Below are 18,833 nucleotides of genomic sequence, written 5' to 3' on the forward strand. Positions count from 1 at the left end.
AGTGTCACTGGCCCTCATATGTGGGATCCGAACCGGGGCCCTCTGGCATCCCAAGCGAGTTCTTAACCATCGCGCCACTCGGCCGGCCCGGTAGTTTTATTTTCATTTTCAATTTTACTTCAGAGCCACATGTACATACCCAAAGAGCCGCATGTAGCTCGCTAGCCAGTTTGCTGACCCCTGGCGGCTCTTCCATCTCAAAAGTTTGTTGACCCCTGGTCTAAACCACCCCAGTCAAAGTAAAATCTTTGACAGCAAAGACTGCCCTGGAGACATGGAAAAGGCTTTGAACAAATTTGGTGTTCAAGTATTTGCTGATTTGAAAAAAAAATTATTTCTAGAAACTTCAGTAATATACATTATCATTCAACCTTCCAAAACCATGGAGAATTTAAATTCCATAGAGTCAATAGGTTTCACAGGGAATCCTGATCAAATCTGAAAAACCGATCAAATTTTCTTTTGATTTACAAGAAAGATATCATTTTTTATTCTCCCCCTGCCTTTCTAAACCTTGCCTTCTAGTTTCTTTTTTTTCATTGTTCTTTCATTAGATTCAGGTGTAGAAAACAACATAATTAGACATTTACACCCCTCACAAAGTGATAACCCCACCAAGTCTACTACCCCTCTGACATTGCACATAGCTCTTACAATTGACTACATTCCCTGTGATTTACTTTACATCCTGTGACTATATATATATTTAATTATAGTTGACATTCCATATTATTTTATATTAGTTTCAGATATACAGCATAGTAGGTAGGCATTTATATAATCTATGAAGTGATCTCCCCGTAAGTTCAGTACTCATCTGACATCCTACAGTCTTTACAACATGATTGGTATTTCCCAAACTGTTTTCACATTCCCTGTGACTGTTTTGTGACTACAATTTGTACTCCCTAATCCCTTCACCTTTATCACCCATCCCCCAACTCCCCACCTATCTAACAAACCATCAGTTTGTTCTCTGTATCTGAGTCTATTTCAGTTTTGTTTGTTCATTTATTCTGTTCTTCAGGTTCCACATATAATTGAGATCGTATGGTATTTGTCTTTCTCAGTCTGACTTATTTCACTTAGCTTAATATCCTCAAGGTCCATCCATGTTGTTGCAAATGGTAAGATTTCATTCTTTTTTATGGCACAGTAATACTCTGTTGTACATATGTACACAATTTCTTTATCCAATCATCTATTGATGGGCATTTCAGCTGTTTCCATATTTTGGCTATTATGAATAGCACTGCAGTAAATATAGGGGAGAATATACTATTCTGTTTTTAAACTAGTGTTTTAGATTTCTTTGGATAAATACCCAGGAGTGGAATTCGTGGGTCATACGGTAGTTCTATATTTAATTTTTTCATGAACCGCCATACTGTTTTGCATAGTGGCTGCACCAATTTGCAATCCCACCAACAGTGCACAAGGGTTCCCTTATTGGCCATCTGAATGTCCTCTTTGGAGAAATGTGTATTCAGGTCCCCTGCCCATTTTTGAATTGGATTGTTTGGGGTTTTCTGGTGTTGAGTTATATGAGTTTTGGTTTTTTAATAAATTTTGGATATTAACCCATCATCAGATGTATCGTTGGCAAATATCTTCTCCCATTCAGTAAGATGTTTTTATTTTGTTAATGGTTTCCTTTGCTGTGAAAAAAACCTTTCAGTTTGATGTAGTCCCATTTGTTTATTGTTTGTTTCCCTTGCCCATAGAGACAGATCAGTAAAAATATTACTAACAGTAATGTCTGAGAGTTTACTTCCTATATTTTCTTCTAGGAGTGTTATGGTTTCGGCCTTACATTTGCCTTTATTACATTTTCAGTTTATTTTTGTATAGGGCATAAGATGGTGGTCCAGTTTCTTTTTTTTTTTTTTTGCATGTATCTACCTAGTTTTCCAGCACCATTTATTAAACATGCTGTCCTTATCCCAATGTAAATTCTTACTTCCTTTCTCACGGATTAAATGAGTAAATAGGTATGGATTTATTCTATTCTGTTCTATAGATTATGTGTCTATTTTTATGCCAATACAATACTGTTTTGATTACTATGGCCTTGTAGTATAATTTGATATCAAATAGTGTGATACCTCCAGTTTTGTTCTTATTTCTCAGGTTTGCAGAAGCTATTCGAGGTCTTTTATGGTTCCATATAAATTTTAGCATTATTTGTTCTAGTTCTGTGAAAAATGACATTGGTATTTTGATAAGGATTGTGTTGAATCTACATATTGCTTTGTGTATGGACATTTTAACTATATTAATTATTCTTATTCATGAGTATGGTATATGTTTCCATTTACTTGTATCTTCTTTCTTTCTTCAATGTCTTATAATTTTCTGAGTACAGGTCTTTTACTTCCTTGGTTAAATTTATTCCTGTTTTAATTTTTTTGATGCATATGTAAATGTGATTTTTTTCTTAATTTCTCTGATAGTTGGTTATATGTAAAAATGCAACCAATTTCTGAATATTAATTTTGTATCCTGATACTTTACTAAATTAATTTATCAGTTCAAATATTTTTTTCTGTGGAATCTTTGGGGTTCTCTATATATAGTTTCATGTCATCTACAAATAATGACAATTTTACTTTTTCCTTTCCCATTTGGATGCCTTTAATTTCTTTTTCCTGTCTGACTGCTGTGGCTAGAACTTCCAGTACTATGTTGAATAAAAATAGTGAAAATGGGCATCCTTGTCTTGTTCTTGATCTTAAGGGGAATGCTTTTAGCTTTTCCCAACTGATTATGATAGTACCTGTGGGTTTGTCATATATGACCTTTATTATGTTGAGATATATGCACCCTATTTCCACTTTGCTGAGAGCTTTTATCATAAATGGATGCTGGATTTTATCAAATGCTTTTCTGCCTCTATTGACATGACTATATGATTTTTATTTTTCATTTTGTTTATGTGGCGTATCACATTAATTGATTTGCAGATACTGAAACAACCTTGCATACCAGGAACAAATCCCACTTGATTGTAATGTATTGCTGAATTCGGTTTGCTAATATTTTGTTGAGGATTTTGTATCTATGTTCATTAGGGATATCGGCCTGTAGTTTTCTTTTTTTTTTGTAATGTATTTGTCTGGTTTTGGAATCAGGGTAATGGTGGCCTCATAAAATGAGCTCGGGAGCCTTCACTCCTCTTGGATTTTTAGGAATCTTAGTTTCTTATCATTATTTTTTCTGCTCTGACTTACTCTTGATGAAACACTGATAATTAATAGTCTATCCAGTGTGCTCTTCTCTGTCTTCATGCCATCCCTGCAATCTTACCTAGCCACATATGAATTAGTAGCATATCTGTACCTCTAACCTTTATTTTTCACTGACACTCATCATCTCCTGTCTACTACTACAGTAATAGCCTTCCCCCTGCTTTCTCTTCCTGCCTCTTCCAATCTCTCTCTTCTCCAATTTATCCTACACTCTTCCCCGAGTTGTTTTCAAAATAAAAATTCTGTTATATAACGTCCCTATTCAAAAGTATGCAATGGATCAATCTAAACTCATTAGTATAGTGTAGAACAGGGGTTGGCAAATTAAAGTCCATGGGCCAAATTCAGCATACCACCTGTTTTCATAAATACAGTTTTACTGGAAAACAACCATACTCATTCATTTACATATTATCTATGGCTGCTTTCACACTACCACAGGGCTGAATAGTTGTAACAGAGACCAAATTACCCAGAAAGCCAAAAACTTTTACTATCTGGCCCTTTATCCAAAAATTCTGCACTCTTAGCATGCAGGGTTCAGAATAATTGTTCTCCAGCCTCCTTTTTCAGTCTCATCTCCCACCACAAACTCTAGGTCCTTATTATTGCAAACAGGCAATTCTCTTCTGAATAAAATCACTATTCATTTTTCAAGGAGCTATATTTGTTAGTTAGACCTCAAAGTATACTTAATATAATGGTGGTATTTATCGATTCCCACCATGTTATCTTGTGTTATTTAAAATGCACACGATAATGTGTAAACTATGATTGTAAACATAAATCAGAAGCTGGAAACTATTTGGGAAAGAGAAAACCAATATAGGTATTATAAATATCTCAGAGCACCTACAATGGTTGACAAAAGGTTCTAGTGTGGCAACCAGGGAATACATATCATTTACTTTGTTGAGAATTTTGTGGAAGGAGCACTGGATTTGAGGTAGAAGGATAGGTCTGAGACCTAAGTTTATATATTAAAGTAGCACCCCACCATAGTTGTATGTGAGTTAAATAATCTTTTCATGAAGACAACTCAAATACTAGACCTTTAATCTGAGTCACTATCATTATCAACATTATTATCAGTATCTGTGACCCAATATCATACAAATTACATTTGCATAACATTTTAAAGGTTATAAAGTAATTATACAGACATCTCATTTGAGTTCACAGTAATCCTGTGAGATATGAAGGCAAGCATTTTCTTCAATTTGTAAATGAGGAAGGTCCTTAAGGCCCAAAGAAACTAAGCATCTTGCCTTACTAACATCAGAGCCAATAAACGGCAGAGTCTAAGTTGAATCCAGGTCTCCTAATTCTAGTTCAATAGTCTTCCTTCTTCTCAACGCTGTCTATTTAATGACATTATAGAAAATACAACCTGCTATTAGCCTGAAATAGGAAATAACTTTAACAGCAAAGATTCTACATATATCCCACAATCTTCCCTTCACCTGCAAAAGACACTGAAGAAACTCAGCAGGGACTCCAGCATCTACTAAATTGGGTTTTATTGAAAAATTCACCAAGATCCAAAGAATATTCTAAATGGCCACATCAGAGTTGTGAGACCACTAGTCTACTCCATTTATTCTCTATTTACAGTGGAGAAAATTTTGTATTAAAATTGTTTTACACGGGTATGGAACTTTGAACTGGTGTCAGAAAATGTTTCTAGGCTAAAACAAAGTATTTTCAACAAAACAGACTAAGAACAACCAGAAAGGCCCTTAAATACAATTAACAAATTGCTGTATGTTAACCACCTGCTTTAAAAAAATTTATAAGGCCACATGTTGAAATAATCAAAACCTATATGGAACTGAAAGAGTGAATATCAGCCAGGACTGAAAAAGAAAAATGCAGCCCTGCAATTAATCAGGCTGGAAGGACAGACACACATAAAGCTGGCTCTAAACTTAACAGGAAACACTGTTTTTCCCAAGGTCATGCAGCAGGTGTAAAATATCATAACTACTCCCACTCTGAGTGATTATTGCTTTCTTATGAATGATGCCCCCAGACTTGCTCTGTTTTTTTCATTTATTACTGGAGGGAGATACCCAATTCCTAAACCGCCCTTGATTCAAGACAGAACCCAATCCCTGGATAATCCCCACTTCTCTCAATCAGTCTCAGAAGCAGCCAGCAATCCAGAACTAATCCTGGCTTCCTTCAAACCCTCCTCAGAATTCTTCAGTGGTAAACCAAAACTTACAAAAGACACTTCCTCCTCAACCTTATCCAGAGGAGTTCCAAGGTTCCTCAGGAGTGTACACCCTCAGGATGAGTCAGTAAATCTGATTTTGTCAGACTCCAGGCTTGTTCCTGGTGGTCTCTGGTTGTCGAGGCTTTAACAAGATAACTTATTTTGAATTACCCTACAGACTCAGCAGTTTAGTGCTGACAAAAGCCCACACCCCCCAAAAAGAAAAAAAAACACAAACAAAAAAAATCACTTCTAATCCTAAATTAGAAAATCACTAACCACAAGAGACTTTCACTTTCACTGCCAAGAAAGATGAATAACTCACTGAATTCTACTGTTTATATCACAGGAAACATCTGATCAATGATGCTAAAAGATATAGTATTTAACCAAAGCCAGGTAACTACCATATTTGCTGAGAGAAAGAGTGTATCAACTTGGCATCAAGCTCCAGATAAAACCAGAAGTGCACAAATTGGTGATATTATCTGATTTTTAATGCAAATGAATCACATAACTCTTGAGTAATTTTATCTGTCACTTATACTCTAATAATTCACTATACATAATGTTCATGAAATCCTTGTGTAATTTTCTAACTTTTAATTTATAAACTTTAATACAGATTATATAAAAATAGAATATTTCCAACTCTTCCGTAAATGGCATAAAATGATACATAGATAAAATGAATTCCTTTATGTCAAGTTAACTTCATATCCATAGATGCCATAAACAACCCAGAGAATTTAAAGGTGACTCATTACCAAGAAAACACTTTGGAAAATAACAGGTCTAACTATTTTAAAGAATAACTTCAACCCAACTTTGCTAGGCCAGCCTTATAAAGGGAATGAAGGACAAAAGACATTATTACTAAAATCATGTTCTAATATGATGCCTACAAGATCAAAAAGAAATGTTTTAAAATCCACTAAAACAACTTCAAAATAATAAATCAAAGTTTTCAAGTTCTAAGAAACAGTAGCTACATGCCTACCTCAAAGATAGACCACAGGAATGTCGGGGGTGGGATGGAGGATGAAGCAGGGCGAGGGATGCGTTCGGCAGAAGTTGAAGATTGAATCAAAAACAGTATACCAGGCTTAGCCAATAACTGCCAACCAAATAACAGTCTTAAGGCTTTATAAATACGAGGCAGAAAGGACTATCATTCATGGATTGGGCTTCATACACCACACCCACACCATGAATATAATCTTCAAATACAAAGTTTTTCAGAAAACAAGCTGTATTTAAAGAAGGCTAAAATAATCTTGTATTAGACTTTTCTCTTTTACAAAAAAGTCACTTGGTCAACATTTAGTTTGATTTTTTTAAAATTTTAATTGGAAAATAGAGTAATAGCATACATGCAACCTTCTGATTGGTTAAAATACAGTTGAACATATTAGCTTCTATAAGTAGAGAGGACAATAATAGACTAAGAAAATACTCTGTCAAGCACACTAGAAAGTGATTCATGAAATTCAGTGTCAATTCTAGGTTTACAATGATTAGTAGTATTTTCTGTGTAAAGCTAGATTCGGAGTTTCGCAACAAAGCTCTAACAACTAAACAAATTAATATAAAGTCTTGAAAGAAGCCAAAAGGAGCAAAAATTAATTTTAATAAAACCCAAAAACTGTAGTAAAAGCACAAACCAACAGAATTATCTCTTTCATGGATTTGATGCTACTATGGATCAAATTATATCTCTGAAATCTTAACCACAGAGTAACAGCTTTATAGTCTTTAAGGCTGATGCCATTCCCACCCCATCACACCCATCCACAGTACAATTTAAATAACATTATTAAGTCCTACAAGCTATTGGTATTCATGGTCACTAAATGTCATATTGCTAGGATAATATTAAGTGAGATATGGCAAAAACAAAACAAAACAATATTTTTAATTCCCTTCTGGATTTTGGCAAAGTTCACAATATAATTTGAGAATAAATATCCTACATTTTTATTTTAGTACCTTTTTCTAAACCATTTAACCTGATTTGGTTGTTACACATAGACATTTTTAGATTTCCTTTTCCTCCAACTAAACAAATCTTGAGCTGTTTTACAGCTTCCCTGTGTGAACTGTAACTATATACTATTTCTATAAGGTACAGAGTAAAATTTATAGAATACTAAAAGATTCTTTTAGAATACTTTGGTGTGTTGAAAGCATAAAAGCATAAAAGCTAAAGGAAAGAAAGCTAAAGGAATGACAAAGAATAATGACGAAAGAAAAAATGTTCATAATAGGATTAAATACAGAAATTCTTCATTATATTTTACATGATAATACTAAGACATATAATAAAATCTTTTTATTTCAAATTGAGAAACTAAAATTATTAATCCTGATAGTAATGCAGTATTGATTCCACAAATGGATACAGGGGACAGAAACTCATATGAGCTGTATAAAACCATATAAATGCCTTTAAAAGAGATGCTTGTTTCCATGTGGCATCAATTATAGCACTTCCATTCAATATTTAGTGAGCACTCACCATGTAGCACATACAAAAGATTCTGAGTTTCTATTCCAGTTCTAATTACTTGCAGGTGTGACAAGAATCCCTTGCTCCTCTCCAAATACATAAAAGTAATGACTTAGGACCAGCTTGTTTCATGCATAATTATGTAAGTGCCAAAAGGAGGAAGGTGATAAGTTGGGGGGAACAGGCAACAAAAGCAAACCCTGGCTTTGTGATCCATGGGCAAGAGATAAGAAGTACATAAAATTAGAGAGGGAGGATGACAGATATTCCTGGCAAAAACAGAGTCACCTCAACCAAATAAAAAGTTTAGATTACTTTCTTTCAGTTTACATTTACATATTAACAAGAGGAAGGTTTCTGGCCTCCAAGTGAATTCCGGCTTTAATTGTGACATATAACCATACAATGGCCCATAAGTCAAGAGCCAATCAATGGTAAATGTAAGCTTATGGCAACATATTAATTTGGCTATAGAAATAATGCATGCCTCCTGAGCTGCATACAGTGTAAATCTTACAATGTAAATTACAGGACATTGCTATATGTCAATTTAACTAAAGATAAAGGGGAAAAAGGGATTAAAAACAGTCTTATCACATCGTGCCCTTGACTAGGTTTAGAAAAATAAGCATATACACTTGTTCCTTGGGTATAATGTCATTCTCAAATTAAATGAATAAACCATCCTGCTACTATTTCTATGGACAATTTTATGAAAATTATTTAGAATATAATTAGGAAAATTTCTGAAACTTTTATCATGACAGATAGTAACTACAATACTAGTTCTTCCACGTACTCATTTCAAACAAACAGAATTTTTAAATTACTTCTGTCTGGGCCGGCCGAGTGGCACGATGGTTAAGAACTGGCTTGGGACGCCAGAGGGCTCCAGTTCGGATCCCACATATGAGGGCCAGTGACACTGCCCTCCACAGCTAAGATGCTGAACAGCTCAACCTGGAGCTGGGCTGCCGTGAGTTGCTGGCGACAGCGTAGGCTGCAGCCCCTGTGGCAGTGGGTTGCCATGGGCTACCGTATGTAGCCAGCAGCCAGCGTGAGCGGCCAGCAGCCTCAGTGAGCGGCCGTCCAGAAGCTGGCGACTGATCTGCCTCACCCGGGAAGAGCGCAACGATGGTGCCAACTTGGGCCAGTGAAGCAACATCCTCCACAACTAGACTAAAGAACAAAACGACAGCAACTTGTCTGTTCCCCTTCCCCCAATTCCCCAGCACTGTTCCCATCCCCCCAATTCCCCAATAAAAATCTTTTTTAAAAAATTACTTCTGTAATGACAAAACTAGTTCAGCAGCCGAGTTGTGTTTGTTTGAAATTTTATTTTCTATTTTTAGTGTAGCTACTACCAAGTTTCCAAAACAAATACTAATATTTAAAGGGCTCAAAAAATAACAATACTTAGTGATTATAGTGCAAGATCTCAAACAATACTACAAATATCCATTACATATGCCCAGGATTTCTTTGAGTGGCATTAGGTATTAATTCTGTTTTTAATTTAGTTCAATTTTCTTTCTCTGATTTAATTTTGGCACAATGCAATTAGTCAAGCATACAGCTAATGAAGTGGCATGATTGGAGCTTAGACCTGTAATAATGTAATAGGCATCTTTGCTCTTGTCCTATAGGAATTTGGAAATTCAACCTTGGTAAACTCAAGTACACATATTTAAAGTATTACAGTAGCTAGTCTAGAGAATAGAACCTGGAAATTAACTCCCAAATTCCATCCCCATGCTCCCTCACCTCCATTTCATTAAATTACTAAATAACATTGTTGATTAACTGCACAAAAGATGGGAACATTTGAATAAATAATCCAATATAGTGGAGAGTCCAGAAAAGGTCAGAATTTTATTACTTTTGGCCAAAGACAACTGTAAAACTTTCATTGGAAGGAAGTGGCATAATGTGATCTTTAAAATGAGTTACTAAAATCAAAATAGGAAAATCTAAAGGTAATTTCTAAGTACAAAAATTGGAAACATTCAAAGTTAAATTTATAAAATGAATCATTAGTCAGTGCATTATTACCAAATTATGCACCTATCCAGAGAGCTGCTTACTGGTTTCCACATTGTTCTAAATCTGCATTCTTCAATGCAGTAGTCATTAGCTATGTGTGGTTACTGAATATCAAATTACTCTAACTTCCAAAAATTAAAAACTTAGTTCCTCAGATACAATAGACATACGTGGCTAGTGGCTACTATTGTGGCTATCATAGAATACAACATCTTCATTATTGCAAAAAGTTCTATTGGGTAGTACTATTCTACATAAAATACAGTTAAAATGAACCCCAAGAAATAACTGGTATAATTCCAAATATACTGGATAAAATAAGTGGGACATATCTATTTGTTAAAAATTCTATGCAAAGTAATAGGAATAGAAGTAGACACACTCAAACTGATAAAAGGTATCTATGATCATGTTTAATGGTGAAAGGTTGTCTGCTTTCCCCCTAAGATCAGGAACAAGGCAAGGATGTCCTGTCTCATCACTTCAATTCACCATTGTACTTGAGGCACTAGCACTTCAATAGTACAAGAAAAACAACTATAAGGCAGACAAGATTAGAAAGGAAAAAGGGAAGCCTGTCTTTAATTGCAAACAACATGACCATCTATGTAGAGAATCCCAAAGAATCTCAAAAAAAAACCCCAAAAAACAAAAACAAAAAACCCACAAGAAAACAAAATTAAAAAAACAAAAACAAAAAAACCTGCTATTAGATCTGGCTAGTGAATTTATCAAAGTCAATATACCAAAAAGCAAGCAAACAAACAAACAAACAATAAACTGTTTCTATTTACTATCAACAAACTAGAAATTTAAAATATACAATTTAAAACAGCATCAAAAAACATAAAATTCTTAGGGGAAAATTTCACAATAGATGTGCAAGACCTGTACAGTAAAAACTACAAAATACTGCTGTGAGAAATGAAAGAAGACCTAAATAAATTGAGACTTATACTATGTTCTTAGATTGGAAGGCTTACGTATGGTTGTTAAGAAGTTAATTCTCCCCAAATTGATCTGTAGATTCAACGTAATCCAAATCAAAATCCCAGTTGCTTTTTTTGTAGAAACTGATAAGCTCACTCTAAAATTACACATTGCAGTTGGGAACACAAAATGGGATAGCCATTTTCGAAATAATTTGGCAGTTTTTTAAAAAGTTAAACCTGTACTTAACATATGATACAACAGTCCTACTACGTATTTACCCAAGAAAAATGAAAACAGATATTCATGTAAAGACCTGTACAAGAACGTTTATGGCAGCTTTATTTACAATAGCCAATATCTGGAACAACTGAAATGTATATAAATTGTTAAATAGACAAGCAGACAGCAGTATATCAATATAATGGAATACTACCTGGTAATAAAAAGAAATATTTTAAAACATAAAATTTCCTTTAAAAAAGTATGATATATGAAATGTCATGCATGAATAAAAAAAATGAGGTCTAAGTGAAATCAGACAGACACAAAAGACTACATACTGTATGATTTCATTCAGATGACATTCTACAGAAGGCAAAAGTACAGTGAGAGATTAGTTATTTCTAGGGATTGAGGGAGGAGTAGGGGATTGACTGCAAGAGACATGAAGGAAATTTAAGGGTATAGAAATGTTCTATAGTTATATTGTGCTGGTGGTTATACAAGTGTACACATGTCAAAACTCACTGAACTACATACTGAAACAGGGAGAATTTTATTTTATGCAAACTATGCCGTGATATACTTGACTTAATAAGTAAAAGTGATGTGGCTAATCCTCAACCTTCAGAACTCTGTAAGTGTTGATCTGTTACAGTTATACCAAGGAAGTATGGTATCCTCTGACCATGAAATGGTTTAGAAATAAACTGTTTGGAAGGCAAGCAGTGTTGTGCCTGTCACATACTTCTCTCTGGGCTTTTGGTTTTTCTCCTGTAAATAGGGGCTTACTACCCAATTTTCCAAATCTGTTCCCAGAAAACTTTTACAATGTTACAGGTATTCTGGGAAAAGCACTTCCACTGTTGAGTTAGGAAATGCTCCCCACAAGGTGATTCACAAGGCATTTAAGCATATGAAAGGCTCTGAGCAGAACTATATCCATTTATTTTTTTTCCATATTTTTAAACTCAGTGTTTCCCACATTTACTTGACCAAGGAACCCTTTTATTAAGAAGTAGTGTTGTTAAAGTTCTTTCTAGTTATAAGATTCTTTGATAAAACGTTGAAGATTTACCTTCATGATTAAATTTTATTTATATTGGAAAACTATAAAACTGATTGATTTTAAAGTAGCTGTGGAGAACTGTATCCTACAATGAGAAAACTCTCAAATCAAAATTTAAGATTTCATATTCATCTTAATTACCTTTCTAGTCAGCTCCTGTTTTTATCAGGTTCTACATTTTAAATATCCTAAACTTAAGGATCTTGACTAGTATATAGAGTAGTCTCCCCTTATCCGCAGTTTCGCTTTGTTCAGTTTCAATTACCCTCAGTAAGCTACAGTCCAGAAATACTGAATGGAAAATTCCAGAAATAAACAATTCATAAGGTTTAAACTGCATGTTGTTTTGAGTAACGTGATAAAATCTCACACCATCCTGATGTATCCTGCCTGGGACATGAATCATCATTTTGTCCAGTGTATTCACTGTATATACTGTGTACACTCCCTGCCCCTTAGTCATTTAGTAACCTTCTTGGTTGTCAGATCCACTGTCAACTGTGGAGATATCAAAGTGCTTGTTTTCAAGCAACCCTTATTTTACTTAATAATGGCCCCAAAGCACAAGAGTAGTGATGCTGGCAATTCGGATACGCCAAAGAAAAACCATAAGTGCTTCCTTTAATTGAAAATGTGTGTATGTATAGGAAAAAACACAGCGCATACACACACACACACTCACACACACACACACACACACACACGTGTGAGTGTGTGTGTGTGTGTGTGTGTATGCACTCCACTACTATTTATAGTTTCAGGCATCCACTGGGGTCTTGGAACGTATCCCCCGTGGATACGGGAGGACTACTGTGCTACATAAAAATACATCTTGACTGAATTATCTCTATTATAATAGCTCCTCCCCAAGTAGCATGGGAGATTTAGGATTGTGAAAACATCAGTGTCAGGGACACTAAAATTCCTTAGCAACTGCTATAAGAGTAACAAAAGGATCTGAGTCAGAACACTGTTTACTATATAAAACCAGCAGAAATTTGAATGTATTATATATATATGTAGTTAAAAGAATTTTTTAAAAGGGAACAGAAGGAAGAACAAAGAAACACTGAAAGCCTAATTAATACTCTAAAGGCTGCTCTTCAGCACGTCACATGTGCTCACTGAAGGAAGTAGAAAGTATTACAAATAATGTTGATAGTGTGGCTAAAAGTAGCATATCTTCAGAACATAAAGAAATGCATGAATAATAAAAGCTATTTCAATTGCATTTAATAAATAAATTATGAATAAATACTTAAGGTAAAAGTAGAAACTTATGAAGGGTAAACAAACCCCTGAAAATGAAAAAAAAAGTTTAAAACACCATGTCTAATTATACTCAACACAGTTGTCTCCTTTTCCCAGTAATATCTAAGCTATGGAAGAGTACTATTAGTGATATACGTGCCTCAAAGTATCCAATTTACCTTAATAACCTTTATAAATCTTCATCAATGATTTTTCTAAATATCTTTTAAAATTATTTCTAGCCTAAATGAATTTAATCTCTAGGAGTAAATAACTTCTTTAAGTTAGTATTGCTGTAAAAAATATTCTTATTTTTTCAATTTGAATTTAAGGAATATTCTCTAGGCACCATATAAAATAATATAATTTTTAAAAGAGTGAGAAAATAGGGAGGCAGAGTGGCAATTACTCATATAGCTGCTTGGTTTTACAGTCTTTTTATAAGAGTTAACTTTAAATTAAATGGTTCCATAGCTAGATCTCCTTGGGAACCACTACCAGTATGTCTTCATCGTGGTCACCAGACATGTGAATTTCAGTAAACTAAAAGTGGGAAGAGTGACTTTTTAATAAAGCTATAAAATTTATAACATTACTATAAGTTTGAGAAGCAGATATAAGCAGAATGCACTTTTGTTTCCTTCTGAAAGTTATCTTTATATACATCCCTATAAAATCTTTGATCTCTATATGTAAATAGACATCCATAAGGTTAAAAACACCTGTAGTATGTAAAAAATAAAATGCTTCTGCTAAGAAGAAAAAAATGGAAGGAAGGGAGGGAGGGAGGGAGGGGAGGAGGAAACTTTTTTTTAAAGTTCACCTTTTACAAAACCATGATTATATTTGCATTAAGTAAAAACGCTTTAAAAAATCTTCATCTACATTGAAACTCTTCAAGAATATAAGCAGTTTATTTATACTTAAAATTTAATTCTTATACTTATTTTTTGGCTTTATAATTAGTTCATGAAGAAACAAATCAAGAATATGTTTGTTTATAACTCCCATGGACATTACTCACCCACATTTGGAGGTTTCACATAATTTACAGGTAGTTCTGGAGGTCTGCCTCTATGTAGAGCTGCAAAAGCAGACCCATTCCATAGTGTACTCTTACAGTCTATATAAAAAGATTCAAAAGTTAGTCAAGGAATAGAATGGTGTTTTTGTTTGTTTGTATTGTTTTTTTAACTGTACCTCAGAGGTAAATGTCTGAATTCAATTTCATTTGTTGAAATACATTTTTAACTACTAAAACCACAATAAAAATAAGATGCATATGTTTAAACATGTTATAAACTACATATATCATGACTGGTAAACACCAATACCTTAATATATCATCAGGATATTTTATTTCTGGGATGATCTAAAACTAAAGTTTTTATTACACATATATTTGAATCTTATGTAAATGTGTCATGGATTAATAAGGGTTTAATTTTACATTGGTCCTTCTTGATCTTTGGCTTATCCATGCCAATTCATATAAAAATGTATAAGCAAAGATACAACTACATATAACCATGCCAGATAAAACTCAGAAACATTTCTTCTTCATTCATGCTCATGTTATGCAGTGCCTGCCAGCTGTGCCATGACAGGTAACACCACTGCAAATCAGATAATAACTGACTATAACTAGTTATGTCTTTTGTCTTTTATATTTATGTCAAAAGGTTCAAACACATATGAAGTATTCCAAATATGCTACAACTCTCTTAAAAGCTTCCAAATTAACTGAATTGAAGAATTTCCTTAAATTATAAAATGAGAGGTTTAAACACTAGTATTATTTATACAACTATTTCTTTGTGAATTAGAATTTTCAAAAGCATTATGCTAATAAAACAAAATATAGAAATTGGTTGCTAGACCTGAAGTAGTATTTATTACACTAAGAGGTATCATTAATGTCTAATTTCACATTTTTATGTTCACAAAATACTATTTTATGTATTTTGCATATTGTGTTCCATGTAAAACTTTGGGGGAAATCTGTAAAAGGCTGAAAAACAGTAGAGGAGAGAAACTATTACTGAACAGTCACTGATGGGTTGACATTTTTGTTTAAATATTTTCAATTATAAAAAGTTTACATACCATAATTTTCATTTACTTGTTATAAAATATTTATGTGATTAGGATATCAACACTCAAAGATTATTAAAATGTAATAAAATAATATTTTAAGTATTTATACTGTACTAATCAGAGCAGTGATCTTTTGAGATCCCTGATCCACAGGACTACAGGTATTTCATATTCTTTACCTCTATGATATTCATTGGTTTACAGAAAAGGGATCCTTTTAGGCCTCTAAAAATTTACTTGTACACTAAGAAAATAAAAACAAGACTGGCAAAATAAGAATAACTAGAAGAAAATAAGTATTTAGAAAAGAATGGGAACATTTACTTAACATAGAAATATGCTGCTCTTCACTCCTTCCTCTAAAAACTGTGAAAAGCTTACCTTTGGCATCCCTTAACAGAGACTGCCGACCAACACCTAGTAATGTCTGTACCCCAGGAACACTCTGAGGTATCTCCTTATCTAGTAAGGGACCAATCCGCTCGCAAATTTTAAGGAGGTAGTCTGGGGGAATGTGTGCATTGGCTGCCACCTAAAAAGCATAAATAAAACACAGGAAAACAAATTAGGTTAAAAAAACATTAATCTACTCAATTAACAACTGTTCCATCATGGAGCAAAGTACAATTTAAAAGACAGAATCAGCAAAATAACATTTCAAATACTTAATATGTCAACCAAATTTAAGAAACAGCTACAAAACCTGAGCACATTTAAACGACATGATAACATTTAAAGGCTATGGCACTCTAACTTACCTTTATTATCTTGATTAAATCATTTGCTTAGCTGTTAATTTTATGAAATTAGCTCTACAAAACAGCAAAAGTGAACATGCCTAAAATCAAAGTAGTACAAAGATGATGGGTAAACTCTACTAGTACTTGCTTATTCAGTAGTAATAAACTAATCAAGAATCACAGGATCTAAATTGTATATAAATTATAAGAATGCAAACAAAAGTTATTACTTGCACCAAACTCTTACCTAAATCCCTTTAGGATTAACAGGGAAATATTTACTTTAAAAAGCATAGCTGTTTTCCCTAAAGAAAGCTAGCTAGTTTCCAAACGAATATCAAATTAATGATTTTATAAATACTATGCTCTAAACAACTAAGCTGTGTATCAAAATTCATTGTAACGTTAATGTTTTTTAAACACACAATTTCTGAAGACAGTAAACAGATGTAGATAAAGATGAGACAATAAAGCAAAACTGTTTTCCATTTTTATGTAACCTAATGTCCCAGTCCCTGATGTGCTTCATAAATACCTATTAAAACTATTAAAACAGACAAAACTAGATTATTAAAAGTCCTTAGATAAACATCTACTTTCTCATCTTGATATAAGGTCCTGAATCTACTTCTGGTTACAATGCCAATTTTTATAAGTACTACAGTTTAGATAGATAGATAGATAGATAGATAGATAGATAGATATAAATATAAATAAATGTATACATGTCTACCATCACATAGGGCACACATCTATATACATCACTACCAGCTCAAGAACACCACAAAATAATAACTTTGTAAGTCATCCCTAATGATCACCATGAGAGGATAGATTATGTGTGTTCTCAATAAATATTTGTTCATTGAATCAATGAATGAATAAAAACCAAAGTAAAATCTATTAGCTTTATCATATAAAATCATAAAGGAAAAACCTCAGATTCTCATATCAGGATACCTTTTTAGGAAACACAGGTCAAAGATCTACAATCCAACATGTAATCAGAATTCTCCAAGTAATTGATTCTACTGTGATTTTCAAAAATTATTCACTGCCAATAATCATTGTAAATCCCTGCAAAAACCAACTTTAATCTACCAAAATAACTGGGCCCTGGGCAACTATCATGATGCTCAGGAAGAATGGCAACTTAACCTGATTATATCAGATTTGCATCTACAAGGTTTAGCTTCTGGATTGGGCCAAAGAATCAAGCAAATGTTTTCATTTATTTCTAGTATCTCTAGCTTTGTTTTCCAATCAAATAACTACACAGAACTATATTTCAGTAAAATATACAGGTAATATTAACCTAAAAGCAGCTGATGATTCAATCTAAAAACCATTTCTTGTCATCTGGACATTGATATCCTAAAATCCTAGTTTGTAATTCATTCCCTCCACATTAGGGCATTTCCTAAATATGCTACATGCAAACATAGTTAGTACCCCTAAAATATATACCTTAAAGAAAAAAGCATTAATATACTGCATATTAACATCTATAATAGCTTATAGCTTCCCACCTCCCCAACACTGTCTTGGATAGACTAGGCTTCTGATATCAAACATTACTTTTTCATCAGGTAACAGCTATATTAAGGTTTTACATAGGATGGTAGTTGATGTCTTTAGTGGCATTTTCTTTTTTTTAAATCAATTTACTTTTCTTTATCCCGTTTTCATCTCAAGAGATATTCACTTGTTACAAAAAAATCTAACTACTCTAGAAATTGCGATATATCTAGCATCATATAATCCAGAAAATGGGAGTTCTCTAATATGAATTTTTAGAATTACCCTCTTAGGGTCGGCTTTTGCTCAAGCGGTTACTTCGTCATTCAGAATTACCCTCTTAAAGAAAAGCTGTCAGATTTGTATCAAACTGACATCTTAACCCTCTTAGCTACTTCATTTTACAGAAACAATGTTTGATTTCCTGTTAATTATACAATTTTTATTAATTCCTCAGTAATAATTTTAAAACACATAATCATTAATTTAGCAAATAAAACAAAGCTTATCTACTCCCAAATTCTCCCCCTTGAAGATCTGTATTATAAATTATTACATAAATTTCACAAGTTTAATTATCACCCTATACAATAGAAAATTACTTAGTTTCTAAGTGGTCCCCTTTAAAAAGTCCATCCCTTTAACATCAATTAAAATTTGATTATAAAATAATACTAGAGAAACATAAATTCTATCAACATGATGGCAATAACAATACTTTTGAGCTTGAACCTCCTGGCTTCTCCTTTAAACATTAACAAGCTTCTAGGCTATAGCAGCAGAATTCTTAGAACAACAGTTTCTTTTAAATCAAACTTCAGGACTTATAAGTGATAGTTAACATTAACTTTAATCCATCTGCTTTGATTAAAACTGCAATTTTTTTAAAGGTGATCTCTTTAGGCATAAGAACTAACTACCTTCAGTAATTACTTTTCTAAGGTTTTAAAAATTCTATATTAGAATTACATAGTAATATCATGAAATA

General features: G+C 33.3%; 1 protein-coding gene across 1 annotated transcript in view; it reads right to left on the minus strand.

The window, feature by feature from the left end:
* The window catches only part of BRWD3 (bromodomain and WD repeat domain containing 3), a 116,757-nt gene that overhangs the window by 86,526 nt on the left and 11,398 nt on the right, over positions 1 to 18,833 (minus strand). The window contains exons 5-6 of the mRNA XM_019648194.1: positions 15,969 to 16,119; positions 14,515 to 14,613 (exon numbers count right to left, since the gene is read on the minus strand). Of these exons, the coding sequence (XP_019503739.1) occupies positions 14,515 to 14,613; positions 15,969 to 16,119 (250 nt within the window). The remainder of the gene's footprint in view (positions 1 to 14,514; positions 14,614 to 15,968; positions 16,120 to 18,833) is intronic.

Source organism: Hipposideros armiger, unplaced genomic scaffold, assembly GCF_001890085.2.
Source record: "Hipposideros armiger isolate ML-2016 unplaced genomic scaffold, ASM189008v1 scaffold_121, whole genome shotgun sequence".
Lineage (NCBI taxonomy): Eukaryota > Metazoa > Chordata > Mammalia > Chiroptera > Hipposideridae > Hipposideros > Hipposideros armiger.